Genomic DNA, 23,388 nt, shown 5'->3' on the forward strand with positions numbered 1-23,388 from the left:
TTCACTAAACTTGCTTGACACATGGTAATAGAAAGGACAGAATTTAGTTACATATAGTAACCACTCGGCCTCAACGTAACATTAAATCAGTCCAAATAAAACAATGGGACTGATCTGTTTTAAATCATCTTGACATCTCTTATGTGTTGTCATCTGTCATTTCTTTCTCACTGTACTGCATATTCCTCCTTTAAACTCTGTAGTATCCTATGGGATTTAGCTGGGAGCTATACAGTGGTGTTGTTTAGCGAGGGTCACTGCAGGCAGCATCACGAAAAGCTCACCAGACAGAAAAGTCTTGGGTAAAAATAGGAAAGCATAGCAGGAAACAATATACCATGTCCAGTTTTTGAGGCAGTGTGTAATTCTTTCTCTCTGTGTCTCTCTGTGGCGTCCCTTAGAGATGGGCAAATTGTTTACATACTAAATAATTTTGTTAGTTGCAGAACAATTTCATTCTTCATCTGTTTGTCTGTATTTAAAAACGCCCAAACATTTAGCTATCAACTGATGCTCATTTAAAAACTCCTAAACATGTAGGTATCAATTGATGCAGTGCTAATCAACGGCATCTGAATTCATTTACTACTCTTCACTGCTGCCTTTGCAGTGGTGCTCCCAGGATGCCTAAAGGCCTTCTCTGGACATAGCCTTGATAACATTTGCTTGGAATACTCTTTGTACACTTTATGGACATTTTTAAATGGTGCTCTTGAGCAAACACTGACACTGTCCTGATGTGTTTTGGAAGACTGTTAACATTTGAATTAATTACAGTAGCCATCACCCTTCAAAACGCTGCAATTTGGGGATTGCCATACCAGAATAAACCAATTGTTCATTTAGTCCAGTATTCTGTATATGAGACTGGTCGATGCCTAATACTTCAGAAGAAAGAATGAAGCCACCATACTATACAAAATGGGGAATCATTCAGTGATGAACAAACCTCAAAATGTTTAAAGTTCATAAAAACATCCAGAAATGGGAGACTCTCTACTAGGTGTTCAGCTGGCAAAACATACTCCTATGCCACCCTCCTGCAGCCATTGTCACTGGAGGGCAAGAAGGAAGCATAGCTGGAATGCACTGCATTCTGGCTCTCTTTCGCTGTCAGTCCTTCGGGGACTACTGCCAGCTGATACATTTAAGAGCAGTCATTGGGCTATACTAATCTGCTCTAGGGCTGGGCAAAGAATCAGGGAGCTGCAACTGGCTCCCTGATGATCCCACAACTCAGATGTACCCCGCAGAATCTCAGGGCAGCAGAGAATCCGGCCTGTAATATTTAGCAATGGTTGTTGTTGTTAAAATAGTGGATAGGGACCTCAGCCAAGATATGTGCCCCATTGTGCTTAGCGTTGTAGAAACATAGAGAAAGACAGTCTCTGTCCCAGTTTATATCATGTCAACTGTTCTGGACTAAAAAGATCCAGTTTGTATGGAGGATTAAGTAAACTTCCTTTGTGGTAGATGATAATTTTGATCTGAATATTTTATAAAATTGATTAAGATTTTTAAAAAGATCTCCTTCAATGTTAAAGAGTTTTTTTAAAAACTATTAAGTTACTCAAAACAGAGTATCCAGCCTGGAAAACCCCCTAGGCTCTTTGTAGATTAAATAATGACGTACCAAGGTAAGGGAGGAAATGGAAAATCAGAATCTTCAAGACTTCTAGATATATTTTGTTCCAGAATGATAGTGTAGGTAAATACATGGATTTTAGAGTATATTTTATATGCATTTCTGAGGGAAAAATAAGAAAAGCTTGAGACACATAGTCAAGAAAGAAATTGTTTAATTTCTCTCCAATGTTGTTGCCAGCTGACGCAACAAAAAATAAATGGTGATTTAAATTCTTCTGCTAAATGATAGAAATAAAATTACTGTTCCTGTGTAGGCAGTACAGTAATCATCCACTGGGGTACTGTGATTGATTTATGGCTCTTTTGTTTTCCTGCTACCATACTAAAGCATTTTAAAATCAATGTATTTAATAGGGTTTTAACTTAGAAATAATATACAGAACAGATAAGAACAATACATAAATGAACCAAAAAGAAAACATAAAATTTCAGTTCATTTTCCCCCCTCAAAAAGAGATATTTTTTTTAAATCAGGCAATTCTCAGTGCTATATGAAATGAACATAGACAGAAAGGGTTTATGAAAATCCATAGCTCTGTGTTGTATTTTTCACTAATTCCTATGATAATAATTGAACCATAAAGGTCCATTTACAGAATCTAGCTAGGCTAAATATGTTTTATATTGTACTTAACTTCTGATTTGGGGGAAAGATTGTATATATAAATACTTTAGCCAACGTTGTGAATTTCTATTTTGTGTGTGAGATGCCATCTAGTGATACTATTTAAAACTGCACACATTTGTGGCACACTTTGCTAAAAGATGTATGATTTCTTGAAGCCATTCTTGTCAGGCTGCAGATAAAGACCTTGATTCTGCAAATCCATGTACAGCATGAAGCAAGGAATGCAGAGCTGTTGTGCTTAAATGCAAGTGTGAGCTGAGTCTATGTATGGGCACGAGGAAGGCTAAGCACTAGGCATAATCCTCCCTTTGTGCACCTTGCTCCCTAACTTTCAAGGATGCAGCATCAAAAACAGGCAGGGTATGGACAAAGAATGGACATGTTTGAGAAGACGTAAGCTCAAGCATGATTAGACACCTGGTTACACCGTGTCTCCTACCCCTTGTCCCTTCTCCTGCTAGAAGCCTGGAGTAATTTGTTGACCAGACAGCAGTAATTTCACTGCAAAGTCAGGTTCCTGGGCCATAGATGGATTAAGACACAGATGGGCACTATCAGCCCAAGCCTGGAATCTTAGGTCCTGAAGCCATGTGATAATATCAAAATCTCAACTTTTATTTAAAAAAAAGTTTCTGGCCCACCTGGTTGTAAAGAAAAGCTTGAAATCTGGACATATAAAGGATGCAAAAAATGTCTACCTAAGTCTGAAGGGAAACTGAGACAACAGCTCAGAGAGGGATGAATTACCCCATTCATCTCAATGAGGTGTTAATTCCAACACCAACTCCTCTGGAGAACCCTGCAACCTCTCCCCACCCTTTGTCCTGGAGGACTGTGTGTGTGAAAGGAGGATAAGAGCAGGGGCGGCTCTAGGAATTTTGCCGCCCCAAGCATGGCAGGCAGGCTGCCTTCTGCGGCTTGCCTGCGGGAGGTCCTCCGAAGCTGCGGGACCAGCGGACCCTCCGCAGGCAAGCCGCCGAAGGCAGCCTGCCTGCCGCCCTCGCGGTGCCGGCAGAGCGCCCCCCGCGGCTTGCCGCCCCAAGCACTCGCTTGGCGTGCTGGGGCCTGGAGCCACCCCTGGATAAGAGTCCCACTGATCCAACAGTGACATCCCAGTTATTGGAATAAGTATGGGAAGCCCCCCTTGCTGCCATCAGTGAAGAGAAGGTGTGGGCCCTGCTTCCATTCCTGATGGAGAGATGGGAGCCTCATGATGCCTATAAAACCATGAATGTTGTGGAGAAAGTGAATAGGGAAGTGTTATTTACCCCTTCACATAACACAAAAACCATTGGGGGTCACTCAGTGAAATTAATAGGCAGCAGGTTTAACACAAATATAAGGAAGTACTTCTTCACTCAAAACACGGTCAACCTGTGGAACTCATTGCCGGGGATGTTGCCAAGGCCAAAAGCATAACTGAGTTTAAAAAAGAATTAGACCAGTTCATGGAAGATAGGTCCATCAGTGCCTATTAGCCAAGACGATCAGTGATGCAACCCTATGCTCTCTATGTCCCTAAACCTTTGACTGCCAGAAGCTGGGACTGGATGGCAGGGGGTGAATCACTCAATATTTGTTCTATTCTGTTCATTTCCTCAGAAGCATCTGGCACCTGCCACTGTCAGAAACCAAGATACTGGGCTAGATGGATCATTGGTCTGATCCAGTATAGCCATTCTTACGTTGCCCTGCCTTTCTGTGACAGGAGAGGGGCCCACTGCCATTTAAAATGGGGAAAGGGCCATGGTACATGGGTGGGGCCCATGAGAGGTCCCATGTTATGATGCATCTAAACCAGAGATTGCCTTTATATGGTCCTAGGTTGCCCTGTGCTCCCCAGACTTGCTCATCACACTTTACCTTATAACACAACACTCAGCACCTGCATTGTACAGGATCAAACCTACAGTAAAAACATCATGGTGAGAGTGAAAAGGGCTAATGACAATGTTATGCAGTGTGATTGGGCAATAATTTCAAAAATAGATTATTAAACACCACATGCCATTTTAATCTGCAGAATGCTTCTTTCCCATGCTGCTCCTGAATGGGTCCCTCATATCCTCCTCTGCCTTTGCTACAGTTCATTCATTCATGTAAAAGGCCTTTGACTCATGTTCTCATGGAAGTCATGGAAACTGAATATTCTTATCTTCTGTGATGTCTCGTGTTTAACTACTTATCAGTACTCTTTTAAATTTGCAGGAGCTTCAGAGCTACAAATGCTTCTTACTTAGGCAGTGGGTAGGTTTGGGTGATGGAAGATGAGCTCAGGATGTTTGTCAAAGGTTTGTGGCCATTTCTGTCATTCTGGAAGTGGCAGTAAATCTGGTTGCTTTTTGAGAACAATTACAAGTGGATTTAATCAAAAGTCGGAATGAAGGAGGGTGTTAAGGTGGGTTTGGTATCAGAGAAAGAGAAATGGAGATGACATTGGGTCACTATTTAGGAACGGTTGTGAGAGACTTGCTGGTTGGATTGAGGGTTTGCTGGACCTATGACTTTAGCTTTTTTTCCCCAGTGACTTGTCCATGAAATTTTTAAATATTCACCTAAAACTTACTGTAGGTAGAGCTTTGTTCATTAACTGATATTTCTAGGCTGACACACATTTTAAGACTTGCGAATAAGACACTCAGGTATAATATAATCAGAAAAAACAATTGTACACATGTTCATGTTGGGTGTAATGTGTATGGCCATAAAGCCATAGCTCAGAGAGTAGTGTCCTGAGGTCTTTTCATGAATTCTCACTTTAAGCAGAAGTTCCAGAATAGATGGGAAAAGAATCACCTCTTCTGGTTTCTAGTCACCACTCTGACTGCTATACAATCACTAGGACCCAGGTACCTAAGTAGTCAGTTGGCATATCCATCAGTAACCTGCAGTGTTATTTCTTAAGTATCTAATTCTCTTTAAACATAACTATGCTGGTTATTTTCACTTGTATTCTTGGTAGGGTATTACAGATGCTTATCATATACTGGATGTTTTGCCTAAATTATCTTCTAGGCTGTTATTTCCTTCTTTCGTCTGTGTACACCAAGCATTGGGTTTAATATTAGTTCAAGGATCTTATCTTCCTAAGATCACAGTCTCTCTTAACATCTGAAAAAATGCAGCGATAACCCCTCTTGACTCTCTTTTTCTTCAGCATTGCTTTCCCCAGCCATTCTGCATAAGTTAACTTTACCAGTGCTTTTGTGTTTTTTGTTGCCTTTCTTTCTTCTTGATGATTTTTCTATAGAATTATGACCAAAAACTGGGCACAGTAGTTCAGTGCAAATGACCACTATACAGATTTTAAAGTTTTGTCTTATATACCAGTCTCCAGACCATTCCTTTTTCTTTCCAGACTCAAACTTTTATTATTATAATGTGCCCTAGTCACATAACCACTTTTTAAACTATTATGCTATCCTTGCTTCTGGTTTATCATGTGGTATTGTTCAGATGCAGTTTTGAAATCCAAGCACATTATGTTCACTACTTCACCCTTGCATGCACTCTGTATTATCACCTGAAAAGATTCCACCAGATTTACCAGAGAAGCAGGGGCGGCTCCAGGCACCAGCACGCCAAACGTGCGCCTGGGGCGGTAAGCCGCGGTTGGCGCTCTGCTGGTCGCCACCAGGGCGGCAGGCAGGTTGCCTTTGGCGGCATGCCTGTGGAGGGTCCGCTGGTTCTGCGGCTTCGGCGGACCTCCCACAGGCTGCTGCCGAATCTGTGGGACCGGGGACCTCCCGCAGGCAAGCTGCCGAAGGCAGCCTGCCTGCTGTGCTTGGGGCGGCAAAATACCTAGAGCCGCCCCAGCAGAGAAGATATAGACCCTGATTCTGGGCTGCATTCTTGCCTCTTTACATCACTCCTCCAGCCTAGCAGGAGAGGAAAGCAGTTGGATGGCTCCAGGCAGGAAGTCTCCAGGTGCAGGGGATTCCCTGAGCAGTGTAGGGGTAGGCTCAGAGTTGGAGGAGGGTGCGTCAGGGAGGGATGGCATTCTAAACTCCACTTCTTTTGGCTTGGTGGAGTGGATTACAGGTGGATAGGGAAAGCCAGACCCAGAAACATGGAAGTGCACACATAACTTAAAGTCATATCACCTGCTAAACTGCTCATCCTGGGCTGTGCTTCCAGGGATGCTAGACTGAGAATCTGGCCCATAATCTTTAGGGAACCATACTCGCTGGTATAATTTCAATTTTTAAATAATCTCATTTCCCCTTAAAAACCAAACAAATAAAAAACCCTGATTTATGAGAAGTTTATACAACCAAGTGTGATGTTTGCTTCTATTTTGTGGCACAGCATCCTCCTAACTCCCACTTCCTAATCTAGCAATAGTAATATCATATGCTATTTTTGCATATCACAGACCATGCACAGGTAGGATTGCTACCTCTGTGTTACACAAATGGGGATGTCCAGGATGAACCTGAACCCATAAAAATGAACAGCTGGTAGTGTGTACTGAGCACCCTTACAGACTTCCTGGGACAGCCACCTCAAAAAAAGAAACAATTCAGGGAAAACCCGTACAGTGGCAACCCTATGCACAGGAAAAATACAATACAGACTAATCAAATGCAAAATATTAAAGACATACAGTGGAATATCATTTGTACAATTAGTTATCAGTTTCAAAAAGTTAAAAATATAATATTATACAAATACTCTCTCATAATTAATTTCATCAGCAATATGTTTGCACCGATAACCATATATATTCAAAATGCATCAGTTAGACTATGTCCACAGATAATCTCCGTAGACAGAGTACAACAAACACCAGAATGAGAAGCAACACAAAATAAACAAACAAATTCAATATCCCTTTTAAATATCTTTTAAAGCTTACTTATCAATAAGGTGAATCTTATTCATCTATAATTTTCTGCTTCCTTCCTAGTCCTTTCTTGGGCCGTGATATACGAGAGTATTTAAACATAGGCTTAAATTTTAAGCATAACCTTAACTTGTATGGACTTCAATGGAATGCGAACATGTGCTTAAAGACAAACCTGTGTTTAAATTCTTTCCTGATTAGGAATGATTTCCTGAACCAGGAGTTATGTTTATTTTCTTCCAGTTCTTCAAGTTCTCACTGTTCTCCAATGACCCTTTCAGCTTTGCTCCATAATCCTTTATCTTTTTTGCATTTTCTATTCCTATACAGGGTATTTTCCTTCTCTCCCCCTCCGCCCCCAACAATTTGAAAGACTTTATTTGTGAGTGTGTAATGTCTTACAAAGTTGTATACAAAATGTTTGTGAAACAGATGGACTCACATCTTTCATCTACATGTTTGTAACACTAAATTAACCACAGTAGCATAACACACAGCAACCAAATATTATATGTGAGAAAGCATAAATGAAAGTGATGTCATGACCTTACCGGTAACGCTTTCTGCCAACTGTCCAAACACAGTTGAAATTCAAGCCAACATGCACCTTTTACATTACAGAGCAAATGAAGTTCAGCCCAGAGGCAGAGCTATGATATTTAATCCAAAGTTCGTATATTTAACAGTTTAAAATGTCATTGTGTCTCTGTATTTTCCCTTTAAGAATACGATTTAGCACACCTGTAGTGATACAGACAGATGGGTCAGCTTTACTTATGAGCTGCATGTTGATATGGCTGAATGCTGACCTAGTAGAAATATATCAGCTTACGTTGTACTGCAGATATGTTCCACTAGCCCGTCCCTTGCAGCATTTCAGAGGTTACTGCAAACTCAGTTTGGTGGCTCAGCAAGCTACTATACAGCTTGCTTTGTCTATCCTAGCACACTACTAAGACTGCAGTTTGGCACTTAACCCTGCTGTTCAGGTGAAATGTCACACAACCCTACGTACAACAGAAGAGAATTTCTGTAGCTCAGCACTCCAGATAAAAGGTCACTGTTCAGAGAAATTACCCCCCTGGGAAAAATGGGCACTGGGGGAAAAAAAACAACAGAAGGAGGTAAAGGTAATAATAGTGGCCTAATACCATTCAGCATCCATTGTGGAAGTCACAAGCTGGAATGGCTAAGGCTGCATCAGGAAATCTGTGGATATCCCAATAAAAAAAGGGAAGAGCAACAATCCAAATATAAACAAAATGGTCATAATACAAGAAATCAAAAAGAGTGACATGGCAAAAGACAAAGCCCACTGTAGAAAAATAAACAGACTGTGGAGGAAGAATTTCCATCAAGATGTTTTGAGTTATGATTCACTGTTTACAGTACAAACAAAATAATGAAGGAATAAAAACAAGTTATGAGAAATGGATCACTTGCAAATGAAGACTATCTCTTACCAGACTTGTTCTTGCATTCAATATCGTAGCCTGTGATCGGGCTATTTCCATCAAATCCCATGGTCCATCTGAGGGCAATGCTGCGTGCTCTCACCTCTCGGATTTCTATTTCAGGAGGATCTGGTGGCTCTGAGTTAACAGACAGACTCTGCTTTAGTCAAAAGAACGCTGGCACTAAGCATAAGCTATAATAATGAGCATGGCTCTAGGGTGGTCTGTTAACAGGATGATCTCATGCCATTTTCTCTGCTCCCTCATTAATATCTATACTCATTTAACCACCCATTGGAGAACACTCTGTGGAGCAAGGAAAAGTCACTTTTCAAAATCAGAGTGGCTGAATTTGTCTTGGATTACTAACTAATGGTAGACCTGCACAGATGCAACATATTGTAATATTGCTTAAACTCTACTCCCATTTGCAGAATTCATGCCAGGGGAGGTTCTGGCTATAATTGTCACACTGCGTTGGTACTTCTACCTTTTGAATGTCTGTGATGGCATATACATAAAGACAGTACTTTTAGGACTAAACTATCCAGGGTTGGGGGGAATAAGAATCCCAACCCTTTGAATATAAATACATAAAAGAAGGGTTCAAAACCAAGGGCCTGATTCTCATTTACACTAAGCCCACTTTATGCTGTTACACAATGTGGCATATATATTTATATATAGCTTATGTCCACTTTAAGATCCCTTTTCATTGCCAGAGCAGTATAAAGGACCCTTAGGGCAAATGAGAATCTGGCTCCCAGTTTCCTCCTGAATTTCTTGACAGGGCTGGTTCAGACATGCTGTGGAACCTGTAGTCACAGGGAACCAAGGATTGGAAGAAAGATTTGTTGCAAGTATTAGAAATGTTATGCTCCAAGGCATAAAAGCACATGAGCTAGTGTCATGTGGCAAACCAGCAGTGGCCAGTGGCTGAGTTCTGCCTCTGCTCTGCATCTAAAATACCATCACCTTAAACCACTCCACAACCTGCTGCTGTCTGCCCGACTGAACTCCCCACAGGAGGGAGAACCCAGCCCCAAGCAATACAGGCTACCGGAGCCTGAGTTGCACAAATATATTAAAATTTATTTTGACTGATTAAACTTGAAATATTTTGTTTCTAAATATATAGTGGGTTTAACATTTCTCCTGAAAAAACATCACATCAAATCGCTTTTGCTTTATTTCACCTGAGTTTAAACCATTTTCTTGATTTAAAAAATAAATAAACCTCAAGTATACCATCCCTACAGTATATGTGCTGGATGGATTTTTATGTCTGACAAGTAGATTGTCAACTAGTGAATATAAGAAATACTCCCTTTACTCATCTGTACATTTCTACAAAGACTCTGGAATTTAAGCTTCACTGTGATTGATTCTATGGTGCTAGAAAACATGAGTTTAAGATTCTGATGCAACTTCTAATTTCTCTGACAATTAGGAATATGTTTAATTAGGGACTAGCACCTCCCCCCCAAAACAGATTTCTGAGCATGGCATACACTTACTGTACTACAATAGTTGTGTTTTTTTCCTTATGTTGTCCTCTTCCTACCTTGCACAGTGAGCTGAATTATTCCACGGTCCTCCCCATAAGAATTGATAGCGTGGCAGGAAAAGAAGCCAGAATCTTCACGCACAGTTGGCAAAATCTAGAGGAGGATTGAAAAGAAGCCATTGATTCAACAATATGTACAGAAAGGAAATAAATGTAAGCATCTTTCAGATACAGGTTGGGGAAATGATACAAACTGTTTCTCTTTGCAGTAGTGCACAGATATTGGATGTGTGTGTGTATGTGGAATATGCAAACACCCATGTAACTATGCAGAATAAATATTAATGGCATGAGTGTAAGGTCCAAAAAGCTGGTATCTATCAAGACTAGAGGCAAGAGCTAAATCTGTTAGAAAGCTGGGCGTCTCCCCTTTCCAGTGGTAGAACCCTTTTTTAGCTCTGTTGGGTTACATGAGGTCAGATCTTTAATTTTTCACTGATCCAGGGCTCAATACTACCTATTCTGCACCTAAGATCACTTTAATATTTTACTTTGGAAGCATGAAAGAAACTTTTCTTTGATAGGTTGGTTTTTTAAAAAGGAGAATGGCAGATGTTTGAAGCAACTTAGTATGTGGAAGTAATCCTAGTGGAGATGGATTTGTGGGCAGAGTGTAGGTGAGGTGGTCAAAAATGCATAATAAATGCAAGTTAATGTACGGTGTCACAAATTATTGCAGGAAACTCTGGATATAAGCACCATAATAATAATAATATATATACGTATATATTTTATAGGTGGACCGGGTAGAGCCAGCTATTATTAAGCTTGCCTAACATTTCCCATTATAAGACCCTGTTGCTTATATCTTTGCCAGACTTTAATAATTTGGGCTGAAATTTTTTTTATACCAGGTGTTTGCCTCCGGCTACTGTGTTTTTTTTTTAATTTCAGTCACAATGGTCAAACCCCATGTTTTGGAACAGGGACCTGAAATTTGGCAGGGGGGTGACTGTGTCAAGGATGTGCCTTTTTTTCCATCCCCTTGAAAATCCACCCAAATGTAGCCAAGTTATAAGACTTTGAAAAATCCCAGTTTGTAAATGCACAATAGAGAGCTCTGACTTCAGCAGCTAAAATCTCCACAGACTGCCTCCTAACTGAGCATGTTCAAACCTCTGCCAGCTCGAAGTGCTGACTAGACTGCTCATGCATCATCCCCTCAAAGATCCTACATGTGACAGGACTGCACATGAGCTGTCCACACAAATTTACTGAGCATGCTGCATCCTCTCTCTTCTCCTAGAGCTGACCAGATGCTGCATGAGCCATACCCACAGAGTGGCTGAGCGTGCACCTTCCAGCCCAGGGCTACATCATAGAAGCTGGAGTTTCCCTGTAATGACTGCTCCCAGCTGCTCCAGGCCAGGATGGGGCCAAGCAAAGGAACTGAGAGCAGGGCCGGGGCAAGGATGTTTTGCGCCCTAGGCAAAACTTCCACCTTGCGCCCTCCCCTGTCCTCGAGCCCTGCGGCAGCTCCCTGCCCCCTCCCACCCTGAGGCGCCCCCCCCCGGCGGCAGCTCCCCACCCCCCTTCTGCCCTGAGGCGCCCCCCCGTGGCAGCTCCACCCCCGGTCCCGGGGAGCCGTGCGGCAGCTCTCCGCCCCAGCTCACCCCTGCTCCGCCTCCTCCCCGAGCACGCCGCCGCTGCTTCACTTCTCCCGCCTCCCAGGCTTAGGCGCCGCAAGCCTGGGAGGTGGGAGAAGTGAAGCAGCGACGGCATGCTCAGGGAGGAGGCGGAGCAGGGGTGAGCTGGGGCGGGGAGTTCCCCTGTGTGCCGCCCCCCCTGCCTTACTTGCTGCAGGTGGCCCTCCCCATGCCCCCCTGCCCCAGCTCCCTCCGCCTAAATGCTGGCGGCGACCGGGGCGGCTGAAGATCCGGCTGCCGCAGTGGCTGCTGAAGAAAATGTCGCCCCCCAAATCCTAATGCCCTAGGTGACCATCTAGGTCGCCTAAATGGTTGCACCAGCCCTGACTGAGAGAAAGGAACGTGTCTCTCCTGTGCTCTCATTAACTCTCTTGCTGGTGATCTAGGCAGTGTGGAGAAGACAACTGTCTGATTCTAACATACAGAGGGCAGGGAACTGTGGGAAGTGAAAGGATGGTCTTATGGTTAAAGCAGCTGAATGCTGCACTGGAGAACTGGATTCTATCCCTGCCACTGTCCCAGACTGCTTAAGTGATACTTGGCAAATCACTTAAACCAGACCTTTCACAGATGGTCACTAATTGTGTTTTCTCATTTCCTGGGTGTCTGATTTGAGACCCTTGGATCTGATTTGCAGAAGTTCTGAACACTCATAGCTGCAACTGAAATCAATGGGAGCTGTGCTTTTAACATCTAAAGTTCTATATAATGCTACATACTCTGAAAAATCAAGTTGTAGGTGTCTTAAAATGGACACCCAAAATTAGTGGAAACATTCGATAATAATCTCTCTGTGCCTCAGTTCCCCATCTGTAAAATGGGGATAATACCTCCACTTCACCTCACCAGGCTGTCTGTAAAGATAAATTAATTAATGTTTGAGAAGCCCTCAGATAGTATAATTATGAGTGCCATAGAGAATCCTATGAGGAAATTAATATTTTTATATTCAGAACAGGGTTTGTATAGTGTGCAGTAAATACGGCCTGGGGCCCACACAGAACAATTAAAATAAAATATATATCTATATATTCAACAGCTGTTCATTAAGTGAGCACTGTCCATCCCATGTGCTGAATAAGGCAGGGTTTCCTGTGGAAAAAACATTATGTGATCATGTAATTAAATACTATGAGGGGGACAAATTAAGGTTGCATGGACAACCTTAATTCTGACAATTCTTAACTTCTGAGAGCTTGACTTTGCAACCTTAATAATATTATTGTAACTTTTTTGTGCATTTATATCTATAACTCTCTCTCTCTCTCTCTCCAGTATATCTCACTACCATATTATTTCATGAACAATTTGCTAACCAAGAAAGGGATTAATGCCCCATTCTTGCACACAGAAGTGCTATCATGTGCACCCAGATGGAATCACACTAAAATCATCAAGATGGTTGTGGGTGCAGGGACTCGTGCTAATGTATCTATTTGCATAATAGATTTATTTGTATATAATAAATATTATTCATTGCATATGTACATGCACACACATACTTAGGACCTTATCCTCTCTCACTGAAGTAAATGACAAAACTCACATTGACTTCAACAAAAGTAGAACAGGAGCTTTACTGGATATTCTCCAAAACATCTTTCAGCTAGTGAAGAAAGCGCTATATTTTACTGTGAGAGTATACCTTAGCATCATCACAGAGCTAGAGTTATTTCCTTGAGTTCGATATAAAACATCTCTTATTGTTTTGTTTTTGTATAGTATAACTGAAAAGCAGTACTGGAAATCAACAAGAATTTTGCCAAATTATGGAGAAAGTTTTGCATTGGATTCTTTGGAAGGTTTTTTGAAAATCTGTGGGATTTTTTAAAATATATTACTAAATATACATGGAAAAACATGTTTTTACTAAATGTACATGTATGTTAGTAACTTATGTTTATCGATGAGTTTTAAATAAAACTCACTGTTTAATTCACCGGATCTTGTCTTTTCTTAATCCTTCCCATCTGCTGAATATATTTTTTTCTCAAAAATATTTTTCTTCCCAAAGACCTCCCACTTCCTTTTATGCCTCCCTTTGCAGTTGTTGTCAGTCCCTCCTCCACTACATCTTTCCATCCATCCCCAGACAGAAGACAGTAGCAGCTCAACAAAGGAGATGCAGAAAAGTGAACTGTTGCTTAGCCCTGCTGCCCAGAGAGAAGTGGGGGGAAAACAGCCTTGTTGGTGTCCTTCCCATGTAGAGGAGGGAGATAAGGGGAGACACCAGTGCTTCCAGGGATCTAGAGCCTGGAGGGATTCCTGATGACAAATCGCACTGGAAATGATACTTAAAAGTAAAAGAAGATCAAAGAAAGGTGCTCCAATTGTTACATTAGGCATGGCATCCAGCTAAATCTTTAAATACATGGTACATCTCTATCTCGGTTTAACGCGACCCAATAGAATTCGGGTTCACATACAAGGAGGTAAAGCTCTGACACACTGCTCTGAGCAGCGTGTTAAGGGTGCCGGGCCAGGCTGGGGCCGAGGGGTTCGATAAGGGGTAGAGGGTTGGGGCTCCCCTCGCAGGGTTTGGGTGGCAGGAGCTGTGGGAGGGCACTTTTGGGGACCCCGCAGTCCCAGAGTTTCCCGGGGGATTAGTGGGGGGCTGGGAGCAGCCTGCTCTGCTTCCCTCGCCCTGGCGCCAGCCGTGTCACTCAGGGGAGTGGGTTTGGGGTAAGGGATCCCCCCAGCTCTCACCGGCCCCAGCCTGCTCCACTCCACCAGCTCCCAGCTGCAGCACTCTGCTTCCCGCCACAGGTGAGTACGGGGGCATACTTTCCCCAACCTCCCCGCACTCACCGACAGTGGGAAGCGGAGCGGCGCTGGTGGAGTGGAGCAGGCTGGGGCCGGGCTGCTCCGCTTCCCACCGCTGCCGGTGAGTGCCTGTCAGGGGGTGGGGAGTGGGGTGGATAGGGATCAGAGCAGTCAGGGATAGGAGGGTGGAGTAGGGGGTGGGGTCCTGGGGATAATTAGGGAAGGGGGTCTCTGGAGGGGGCAGTCAAGGAACAAGGAACGGGGGGGGGCAAAGCAAGTTTGATATAACACGGTCTCACCTATAACGTGGTGAGATTTTTTGTCCCCTGAGGACTGTGTTATATCAGGGTAGAGGTGTATTTGGACCAAAAAAAGCAGCAGCATCAGATGTAGCCTGTGTTGATGTCCTTAGTCCTGATGTCAATTTCAACACTAAGAAGGGCTGTACTACAAAACCATGTTAGGATTCATCACTTGGTCTCAGCTACTTGGATAGTGTGTTATACATGTACTGGTAATACAGACTCCAGGCCAAACTGTGGCTATGCCAGGCTGGAGGTGGGGAGAGGGCACAAGAAGCCCTTTGTCCCTTGCTTAGCACACTTGTGCAGGAGGCAGCATTATTTGGCTGCAGGCTGCCGTAATGGAAGAAGGGACAAGCTAGCACCACGAGAAACGATACTGTCTCAGAATGCATTTCTTGGCAGAGTGAGGGAAGGATCATGGCACCAGCCCACTAGGATCGCTTCACTTGTTTAGCAAGGGCTACCTCTACTCTTGCTCCCACTACTGCCCATGCATCATTAATGCCAGTAAGTTGGTACACCTCCTCCCCATACCCTTTCCAACGGAGCCTCTTCTGGCTCAACTGAGCCCTGTCTATATTTGACAGATAAAGCAAGAGTCATAGCTATGACCCCACCAGAGAGCTGTATTTCACATAAGTAACAGCAAAGCTGTGAAATATGACTTCTTGCCAGCTGGCTGGATGATTTTTGCTACAATATCCAGGATCTGCTGAATATTAACAAACACAGCGCAAGTCCTTCTCATGTCCCTGAGGCACTTTTTCCTTTAACCTCACTTGGCTTAGGATATTGTAATGGACATTTTATCTGATTATTACTTTGACTGCCTGGGTGCCACTCAAGTGCAGATGGGAAGAGGGAGAGAAGGCACTTGAAAAACACGGGGCCTGATTCTCTTGGTACACTGGTTTTGTACCAATATGACTCCACTGACTTCAGTGGGGTTACTCCTGACTCAAACCAGTATAAGAAAGAGGAGCATCAGACCCAATGTCATTATTTTTAGATTGGGGGTGGTGGTGGCAGCTGTGCCTGGTGTCCTAAGCCATAAAAAACAGAAGCAAGCAATCCTCTAGAATGTATAAACAGGTCATTGGTCACTTTGCTTTAGTACCTGCAGGGTAGAGATGACTTCATCACCCACTTCCTTGGTGGAAACAAGATAGCGGGACATTTCAGGGTTAATGATTCGATCCTCTTTCTCCCAGCGGACTATGATGGGTTTCTCTCCATGTGCTGTGCAGCTCATCTCCTTCTTTTGACCCTGTGTTGCCAAAGTGGTGTTTGGATAGGAAGTGATCATAGCAGGAACTAAAATAAAAAAAAAAGGCAGCTCATCAGTGAGACAGCTATTGTAACTGAGGTCTGGCCTTGTAGTCTCAGGCTCAGCCACGCTCTTGATATGTCACTAGCTAGCACAAATACTTAGACAATGGTTTTATTTTCATTTTTATATAATATAAGAAATAATATTTTAGCTGAAGATGGTCCCAAGCCAACATCTGAGATCCAAACAATTCTTCCTATACATTAGAGTTCTAGGAATCTAGATTTGAAGCTTGAGTCCATCCTTATCTTTAATAAATTAAAATATGCATAGATACAGAAAATTACCATGAGCCATAAGCAGTCGGGTATGTGGCCTGTAAAGATGTGATGGAAGAACTTTATACTCAGTGTCATGCTACTATGATGAGATTCAGCAGAAATGATTGAGGAAGACCAATGGGACATGTATTTACATTTCTATTTATTTATAAACATATTCTGCATTATTGTCAGCATTACAGTGGAGATCAGAGCCCCATTAAGCTAGGAGCTGTACAAAAACACAGGAGGAACTTATGATCTATGTACGTAGAGTATATACCGTAATTATCATATGTACCGCACATGTTTATATATAAAGCTGATGCTAAATCTACCCCAATTTTCTCCTACTGTATTGAGTAGTCAGTTTGGACATGATTTTCAGCCTACTCACACTAAGTGTCTGCTATGTTGTCTCTACAGGGCTAAGAAGAATAAAAAAGCTGTACAATCTTACTTTTGTCACAATTTATATAAAGAAAATGCAATTTTCAAGTTTCATTTCAAAATCTACATTATGGCATAGATGTAATTATCTGTAGTGCTCAGAAGTCTTTTACTGCATGTCCTCCCCTCACAGTTCCTTAAAAAGACAGGCTCAGAACTGACAAATCCAAAACTGTACCTCCTCAACAAAATCAGACCCTGAAATCTCTGCCTTCTTTTGACACTGGGTGATGCAATAAAGTAAAACCACAGCTGAGTGACTCACCAACAAGTGGACCAGGTGCTGGGTTAGTTTGTGGATGCTGCACTGTACTATTTCTCTGCTCTGCTTGTTCTGGTCTCGTGAGCCAGAAGGTAACTGACATTTAGAAAAAAAGAACAGGAGTAATTGTGGCAGCTTAGAGACTAACAAATTTATTTCAGCATAAGCTTTCGTGGGCTACAGCTCACTTCTTCTGATGCATAGAATGGATCACACAGACAGGAGATATTTATACATACAGAGAACATGAAAAGGTGGAAGTATGCATACCAACTGGAAGAGTCCAATCAATTGAGATGAGCTATCGTCAGCAGGAGAAAGCTCATCTCAATTGATTGGACTCTTCCAGTTGGTATGCATACTTCCACCTTTTCATGTTCTCTGTATGTATAAATATCTCCTGTCTGTGTGTTCCAGTCTATGCATCTGAAGAAGTGGGCTGTAGCCCATGAAAGCTTATGCTGAAATAAATATGTTAATCTCTAAGCTACCACAAGTACTCCTGTTCTTTTTGCAGATACAGACTAACACAGCTGCTACTCTGAAACCTGACATTTAGGGTATGGCTACACTGGCGATTTGCAGCACTGGAAAGCCTCCACCAGCGCTGCAATTAGTAAGTGGCCACACCTGCAAGGCACTTCCAGCGCTGCAACTCCCTGGCTGCAGCGCTGGCCGAACACCCCTCTCGGCATGGGGAATAAGGATTCCAGCGCTGGTGCTGCAGCGCTGGTCATCAAGTGTGGCCACACACCAGCGCTGTGATTGGCCTCCAGGGTATAAGGATGTATCCCAGAATGCCTGTTCAGCCACTCTGCTCATCAGGTCAGACTCTACTTCCCTGGCCTCAGGTGACCCGCCCTTTAAATGCCCCGGGAATTTTAAAAATCCCCTTCCTGTTTGCTCAGCCAGGTATGGAATGCAATCAGTGAATCTTTCCAGGTGACCATGCCTCCACGTGGCAAACGAGCCCCAGCATGGAGCAATGGTGAGCTGATGGACCTCATCAGTGTTTGGGGGGAGGAATCTGTGCAGGCACAGCTGCGCTCTAGCCGTAAGAATTATGATACCTTTGCCCAGGTATCGAGAGCCATGCTGGAAAGGGGCCATGAGCGTGACACGGTGCAGTGCAGGGTAAAAGTAAAGGAGCTGCGGAGTGCCTATTGCAAAGCACGTGAGGGGAACCGCAGATCAGGCAGTGCCCCCACGACCTGCCGGTTTTACAAGGAGCTGGATGCGATTTATGGGGGTGACCCCTCTGTAAATCCAAGGACCACGATGGACAGTTCAGAGCCGGTAGAGGAGGGGGAGGGGGAGGCAGACAGTGATGCTACTGTGGTGGGGGAAGCCAGCCCGGAGGAGGCATGCAGTCAGGAGCTCTTCTCAAGCCAGGAGGAAGCTAGCCAGTCGCAGCCCCTGGAACTTGGTGCAGAAGAATCACAGGAGCAGGTCCCAGGTAAGCAGCTTTTATTGCAATGCAAAGGTTTTGGGAGAGTAGGGGGGATGGTATGGCTGCATGCCTGCATGCCTAGACATGGAATATCCCATTGATGTGGTCTATCACGTCGCAGTAATCTGCCTCTGTAATCTCTTCAAAAGTTTCTGCAAGAGCATAGGCAATTCGCGTGACCAAGTTTAAAGGGAGAGCCATTGTGGTCCCTGTCCCATTCAGGCTAACGCGTCCGCGCCACTGTTCCAGGAGGGGTGGGGGAACCATGCTTGCACAGAGGCACGCTGCATAAGGACCCGGGCGGAATCCGCATTGTTGTAGGAGACCCTCCCTTGCTTCTTTGGTAACCCGCAGAAGGGAGATATCTTCCAGTATTAACTCCTGTGGGAAATGGAGGGAGTGTTTCAGTGCTGGTTTCCCCAACTGCATAGCGCGGCAGGCAGGAACCCCAGGAACCCCAGGGTTAACAAAGCCCCGAAACAGGCAGCCTAGCCATGAAGCAAGAAGCACCCTGCTCGAGCAGACCGCGGAAGGAAACCCCAGGGTTAATTCCTGAGGGACATGGCACTGCTGCGTTTAACATCAAGCAGCCTAGCCATGAAGCAAGAAGCACCCTGCTCGAGCAGACCGCGGAAGGAAACCCCAGGGTTAATTACCATTACCATTCCTGGGAGGCTGTGAATTCTCTAGCAGTTGCTGAAATGTGTGAGGAATGCTTGTGAGACTTTAAAATAACTTCAGATTATACACAATGGAAGCTCTCTTAAAATGTATCATTTGCTGTATTTTTACAGTGACCTTGAGTAGTCCTGGGCCGGTCTTATCAGTGACTGAAAGAAAGCTTCAAAACCTGAGGAGGAAACCGAACAAAAGCAAAAAAGAATTGGTGAAGGCAGTTATGAGCCAGTGTGCAACAGAGAATAAAAATGCGCAGGAATGGAGAGAAAAGATGCATCACTGGAGGCAAACAGAAAGCAGGAGAAAGGCGTTGACGCTGAAGAAAACCACGAGGCAGCTTATAAACCTCATTGCGCGCCAAACAGACTGTATGCAGTCAATGGTAGCAATGCAGGCAGAGCACTACCGTGCCAAACCCCCACCCTCCCAAACCTCTTTCCCCTATGCACCAATGTCAGCTCCAAGTCCCGTTCCCCAGCATCCAGGTTCTTACCTACACCATCACCAGCTGCCCCCGACACCTGTATGGTCACCTATGAGCCCAGAGAACTACGACCCTTACCCTCTGCACTCAACCCCCATCACCATGCAACAGTACAATCCTGAGGTGCACAGCACTCCTGGCAGTACATATGAAAAACTATGAATGTACAGTTCAACAACCAACCCCCCTGCCCGTGTACTTCCTTTTTTTTAAATAAATGATTTCTTTGATTATGAATCAGTTTTTATTATTGCATAAAGTGAAAGATAACAAACCCCAATGAAAACACAGGTAACAAACATCAAGGAAAACACAGGCACTTAAAAGCACTGTAACCAGTGCACGTCACTCCTGGTCAAGGCAAAAAAACATTACTGTTGGCTTTCAGCCTCAAATTTCTCCCTCAAGGCATCCCTAATCCTTGTTGCCCTGTGGTGGGCGTCTCTAGTAGCCCTGCTGTCTGGCTGTGCAAATTCAGCCTCCAGGACTTGCACCTCGTTGGTCCATGCCTGGCTGAATGCTTCACCCTTCCCTTCACAAATATTATGGAGGGTACAGCACGCGGATATAACCGCAGGGATGCTGCTTTCCCCCAAGTCTAGCTTCCCATACAGACATCTCCAGCGAGCTTTTAAACGGCCAAAAGCACACTCCACAGTCATTCGGCATCGGCTCAGCCTGTAGTTGAAACGGTCCTGGCTCCTGTTCAGCTTCCCTGTATATGGTTTCATGAGCCAAGGCATTAATGGGTAAGCGGGGTCCCCAAGGATCACAATGGGCATTTCAACGTCCCTTACTGTGATCTTTCGGTCTGGGAAAAATGTACCTTCCTGCATCTTCCTGAACAGGCCACTGTTCCAAAAGATGCGTGCATCATGCACTTTTCCAGGCCAGCCTGTGTAAATATCAATGAAACGCCCACGGTGATCCACAAGCGCCTGGAGAACCATAGAGAAATACCCCTTGCGATTAATGTACTCGTAGGCTAGGTGGGGTGGTGCCAGAATAGGAATATGCGTCCCATCTATTGCCCCTCCACAGTTAGGGAAACCCATTTCTGAAAAGCCATCCACAATGTCCTGCACGTTCCCCACAGTCACGGTTCTCCTTAGCAGGATGCGATTAATGGCCCTGCAAACTTGCATCAACACGATTCCAACGGTCGACTTTCCCACCCCAAACTGGTTCCCGACCGACCGGTAGCTGTCTGGAGTTGCCAGCTTCCACATTGCAATAGCCACCCGCTTTTCCACCGTCAGGGCAGCTCTCAATCTTGTGTCCTTGTGCCGCAGGGTGGGGGCGAGCTCAGCACACAATCCCATGAAAGTGGCTTTTCTCATACGAAAGTTCTGCAGCCACTGCTCGTCATCCCAGACTTCCATGACAATGTGATCCCACCACTCACTGCTTGTCTCACGAGTCCAAAAGCGGCGTTCCACGGTGCTGAGCATTTCCGTTACCGCCACAAGCAATTTCATGTCACCCGCTTTAGGCAAATCCATATCATCATCGGACTCCTCACTGTACTTTGGAGCTGAAGGAGGAATAGCTCAACTGCCAAACGTGATGTGCTGGCGACAGTCAGCAGCAAATTCCTCAGCAGCTCAGGCTCCATTTCACAGCGTGCTGAACTCACAATGGCAAGAAACGTGGACGGCGAAACTGTGACTGCTGGGAAGTGAAGCGATGCACCACGGGGCGTTGGAACAGGAAGCGGAATGACCCACACACTTCCTTCCCCTTCCCACAATACTCAGCGCCAAAACGGCGCCAAAACGGGATGAGGTGCTCTGTGGGATAGCTGCCCACAATGCACCTCTCAGTACAGCGCTGGAAATGCTGCCAATGTGGCCACACTGCAGCGCTGGTAGCTGTCAGTGTGGCCACACTGCAGCGCTGGCCCTGCACAGCTGGATGACCAGCGCTGCAAACTACCAGCGCTGCAAACCGTAAGTGTAGCCATAGCCTTAGAAGACTCCTAAATTTTGACAGTAGCCTGATCACAAGAAAGAAGCAACAGAGCCACACAGAGGAACAGTGTGGCATCAGCTTTGTGTCCAATTGTATGTGTAAGTTTCTGAACAACATGGTCTAAAGCAGGCCAGGATGGGCCGTGGAGCAATCAGACATGTAGCCCATGGAGTGGACTCTGGGATGAACTCAGGGCCATTGCCTCTCCCCACCGCAGACATTGGCCAAAAACTGAGCACTGCCGCAAATGCTGTGATCTGCTGCTGAATATCATACTACATTACAGTCACTCTTAACCACCTATGGCTTTTCTACACAGCATTTTGGAGCACGCCACCCAGCCTGTGTCAACAGCCCTGGGCTAGCAGGGCTTGTGCTAGAGCAGTGGCTCTCAAACTTTTGTACTGATGGCCCCTTTCACATAGCAAGTCTCTGAGTGTGACCCCCCTTAAAAATTAAAAAGTCTTGTTTATATACTTAACACCATTATAAATGCTGGAGGCAAAGCGGGGTTTCGGGTGGAGGTTGACAGCTCATGACCCCCCCATGTAATAACCCCACGACTCCCTGAGTCCCTTTATTTTATTTGACCCTGAAGGGTCCCGACCCCCAGTTCGAGAACCCCTGTGCTAGAGCTCTAAAAATAGCTGTACAAACAATACTTTAAGTTGTAGCTCAGGCTGGAGCTCAGTCAAGGAGGGGTGTGGGCTTCAGAGCCCAGCTCCAGCCTGAGCTGCAATTTCAGAGTGCTCTCTATACAAATATTTTTAGAGTGCTAGCAAGAGCCCCTCTAATCCAAGTTGGTTGACTTCAGCTGGGAGGCTATCTCCAAAATGCTGTGTAGACATACACCTAGATTCTGCTCCCTGAGTTGCCACCTGAGGGAGTGGAGAAGTGCTTTATTCACTCACACATCTGGCTCCCCGTTTATATGGAGATCATGGCAGGTGAGAAGAAAGAACCATTCAGTGATTAGAATCCAGCCTGACCTGTGCTGCTGCTGCAGCATCAGAATGAGATGCGGCTGAGGTCCTTCTTTCTGTCTGTCTGATAAGCCAGCCACAAGCCTCCTGCTTCTTCCCAGGAAAGGAGCAAAGCCTGCTTCCTTTTCTTCATCTTGGAGTCAGGCAGGCTAAGTGTTCCCTTCTTCTGGGTGCTACCATCATTAAGCTGTTGGCTGAGCAGAGTGAGAAAACAGTCCCCATCTGAGGAAATGGACTGAAGTAAGTGTGCCCACAGATTGTATTTTGGGTACAATCTTGAAGATTTGTCCTCTGACCTTGGGTTTCCCGGTAGGCTACCACAGGCACAAGGTATAAAAAATGGTGCCATGTTGTGCCTCACCCTGCTATCCAGTGTTTGGAATAACAGTGGATAAAAGGGTGTGGACATGAGTGTCAATGGATAAGGATAGGCAGATATGAGGAGTGTCACCACTGTAATGATGCTGCCTCTGGCAGGACACAACTGAGAGTATCAATTCAGGACAAATTGCTTAGAGCAGGGCAGTTACAGCCCAAAGCTGGGTTTCCTTTATTATTAAGGCACACCAAATCAGCCAAACAGAGAGGACTTCGGTCTCACTCCACTGGCTAACCAGCAGTCATACAAGCAATTCCCTTAGACACTCCAGTTTCCCAGTATCAC

At 44.6% G+C, this 23,388-nt stretch overlaps 1 protein-coding gene across 1 annotated transcript in view; it reads right to left on the reverse strand.

The window, feature by feature from the left end:
• The window catches only part of DSCAM (DS cell adhesion molecule), a 644,197-nt gene that overhangs the window by 125,614 nt on the left and 495,195 nt on the right, over positions 1-23,388 (reverse strand). The window contains exons 12-14 of the mRNA XM_045002507.1: positions 15,974-16,170; positions 10,140-10,236; positions 8,585-8,713 (exon numbers count right to left, since the gene is read on the reverse strand). Coding sequence (XP_044858442.1) covers positions 8,585-8,713; positions 10,140-10,236; positions 15,974-16,170 — 423 coding nt within the window. The remainder of the gene's footprint in view (positions 1-8,584; positions 8,714-10,139; positions 10,237-15,973; positions 16,171-23,388) is intronic.

The sequence above is a fragment of the Mauremys mutica genome, chromosome 1 (genome assembly GCF_020497125.1).
Source record: "Mauremys mutica isolate MM-2020 ecotype Southern chromosome 1, ASM2049712v1, whole genome shotgun sequence".
Taxonomy (NCBI): domain Eukaryota; kingdom Metazoa; phylum Chordata; order Testudines; family Geoemydidae; genus Mauremys; species Mauremys mutica.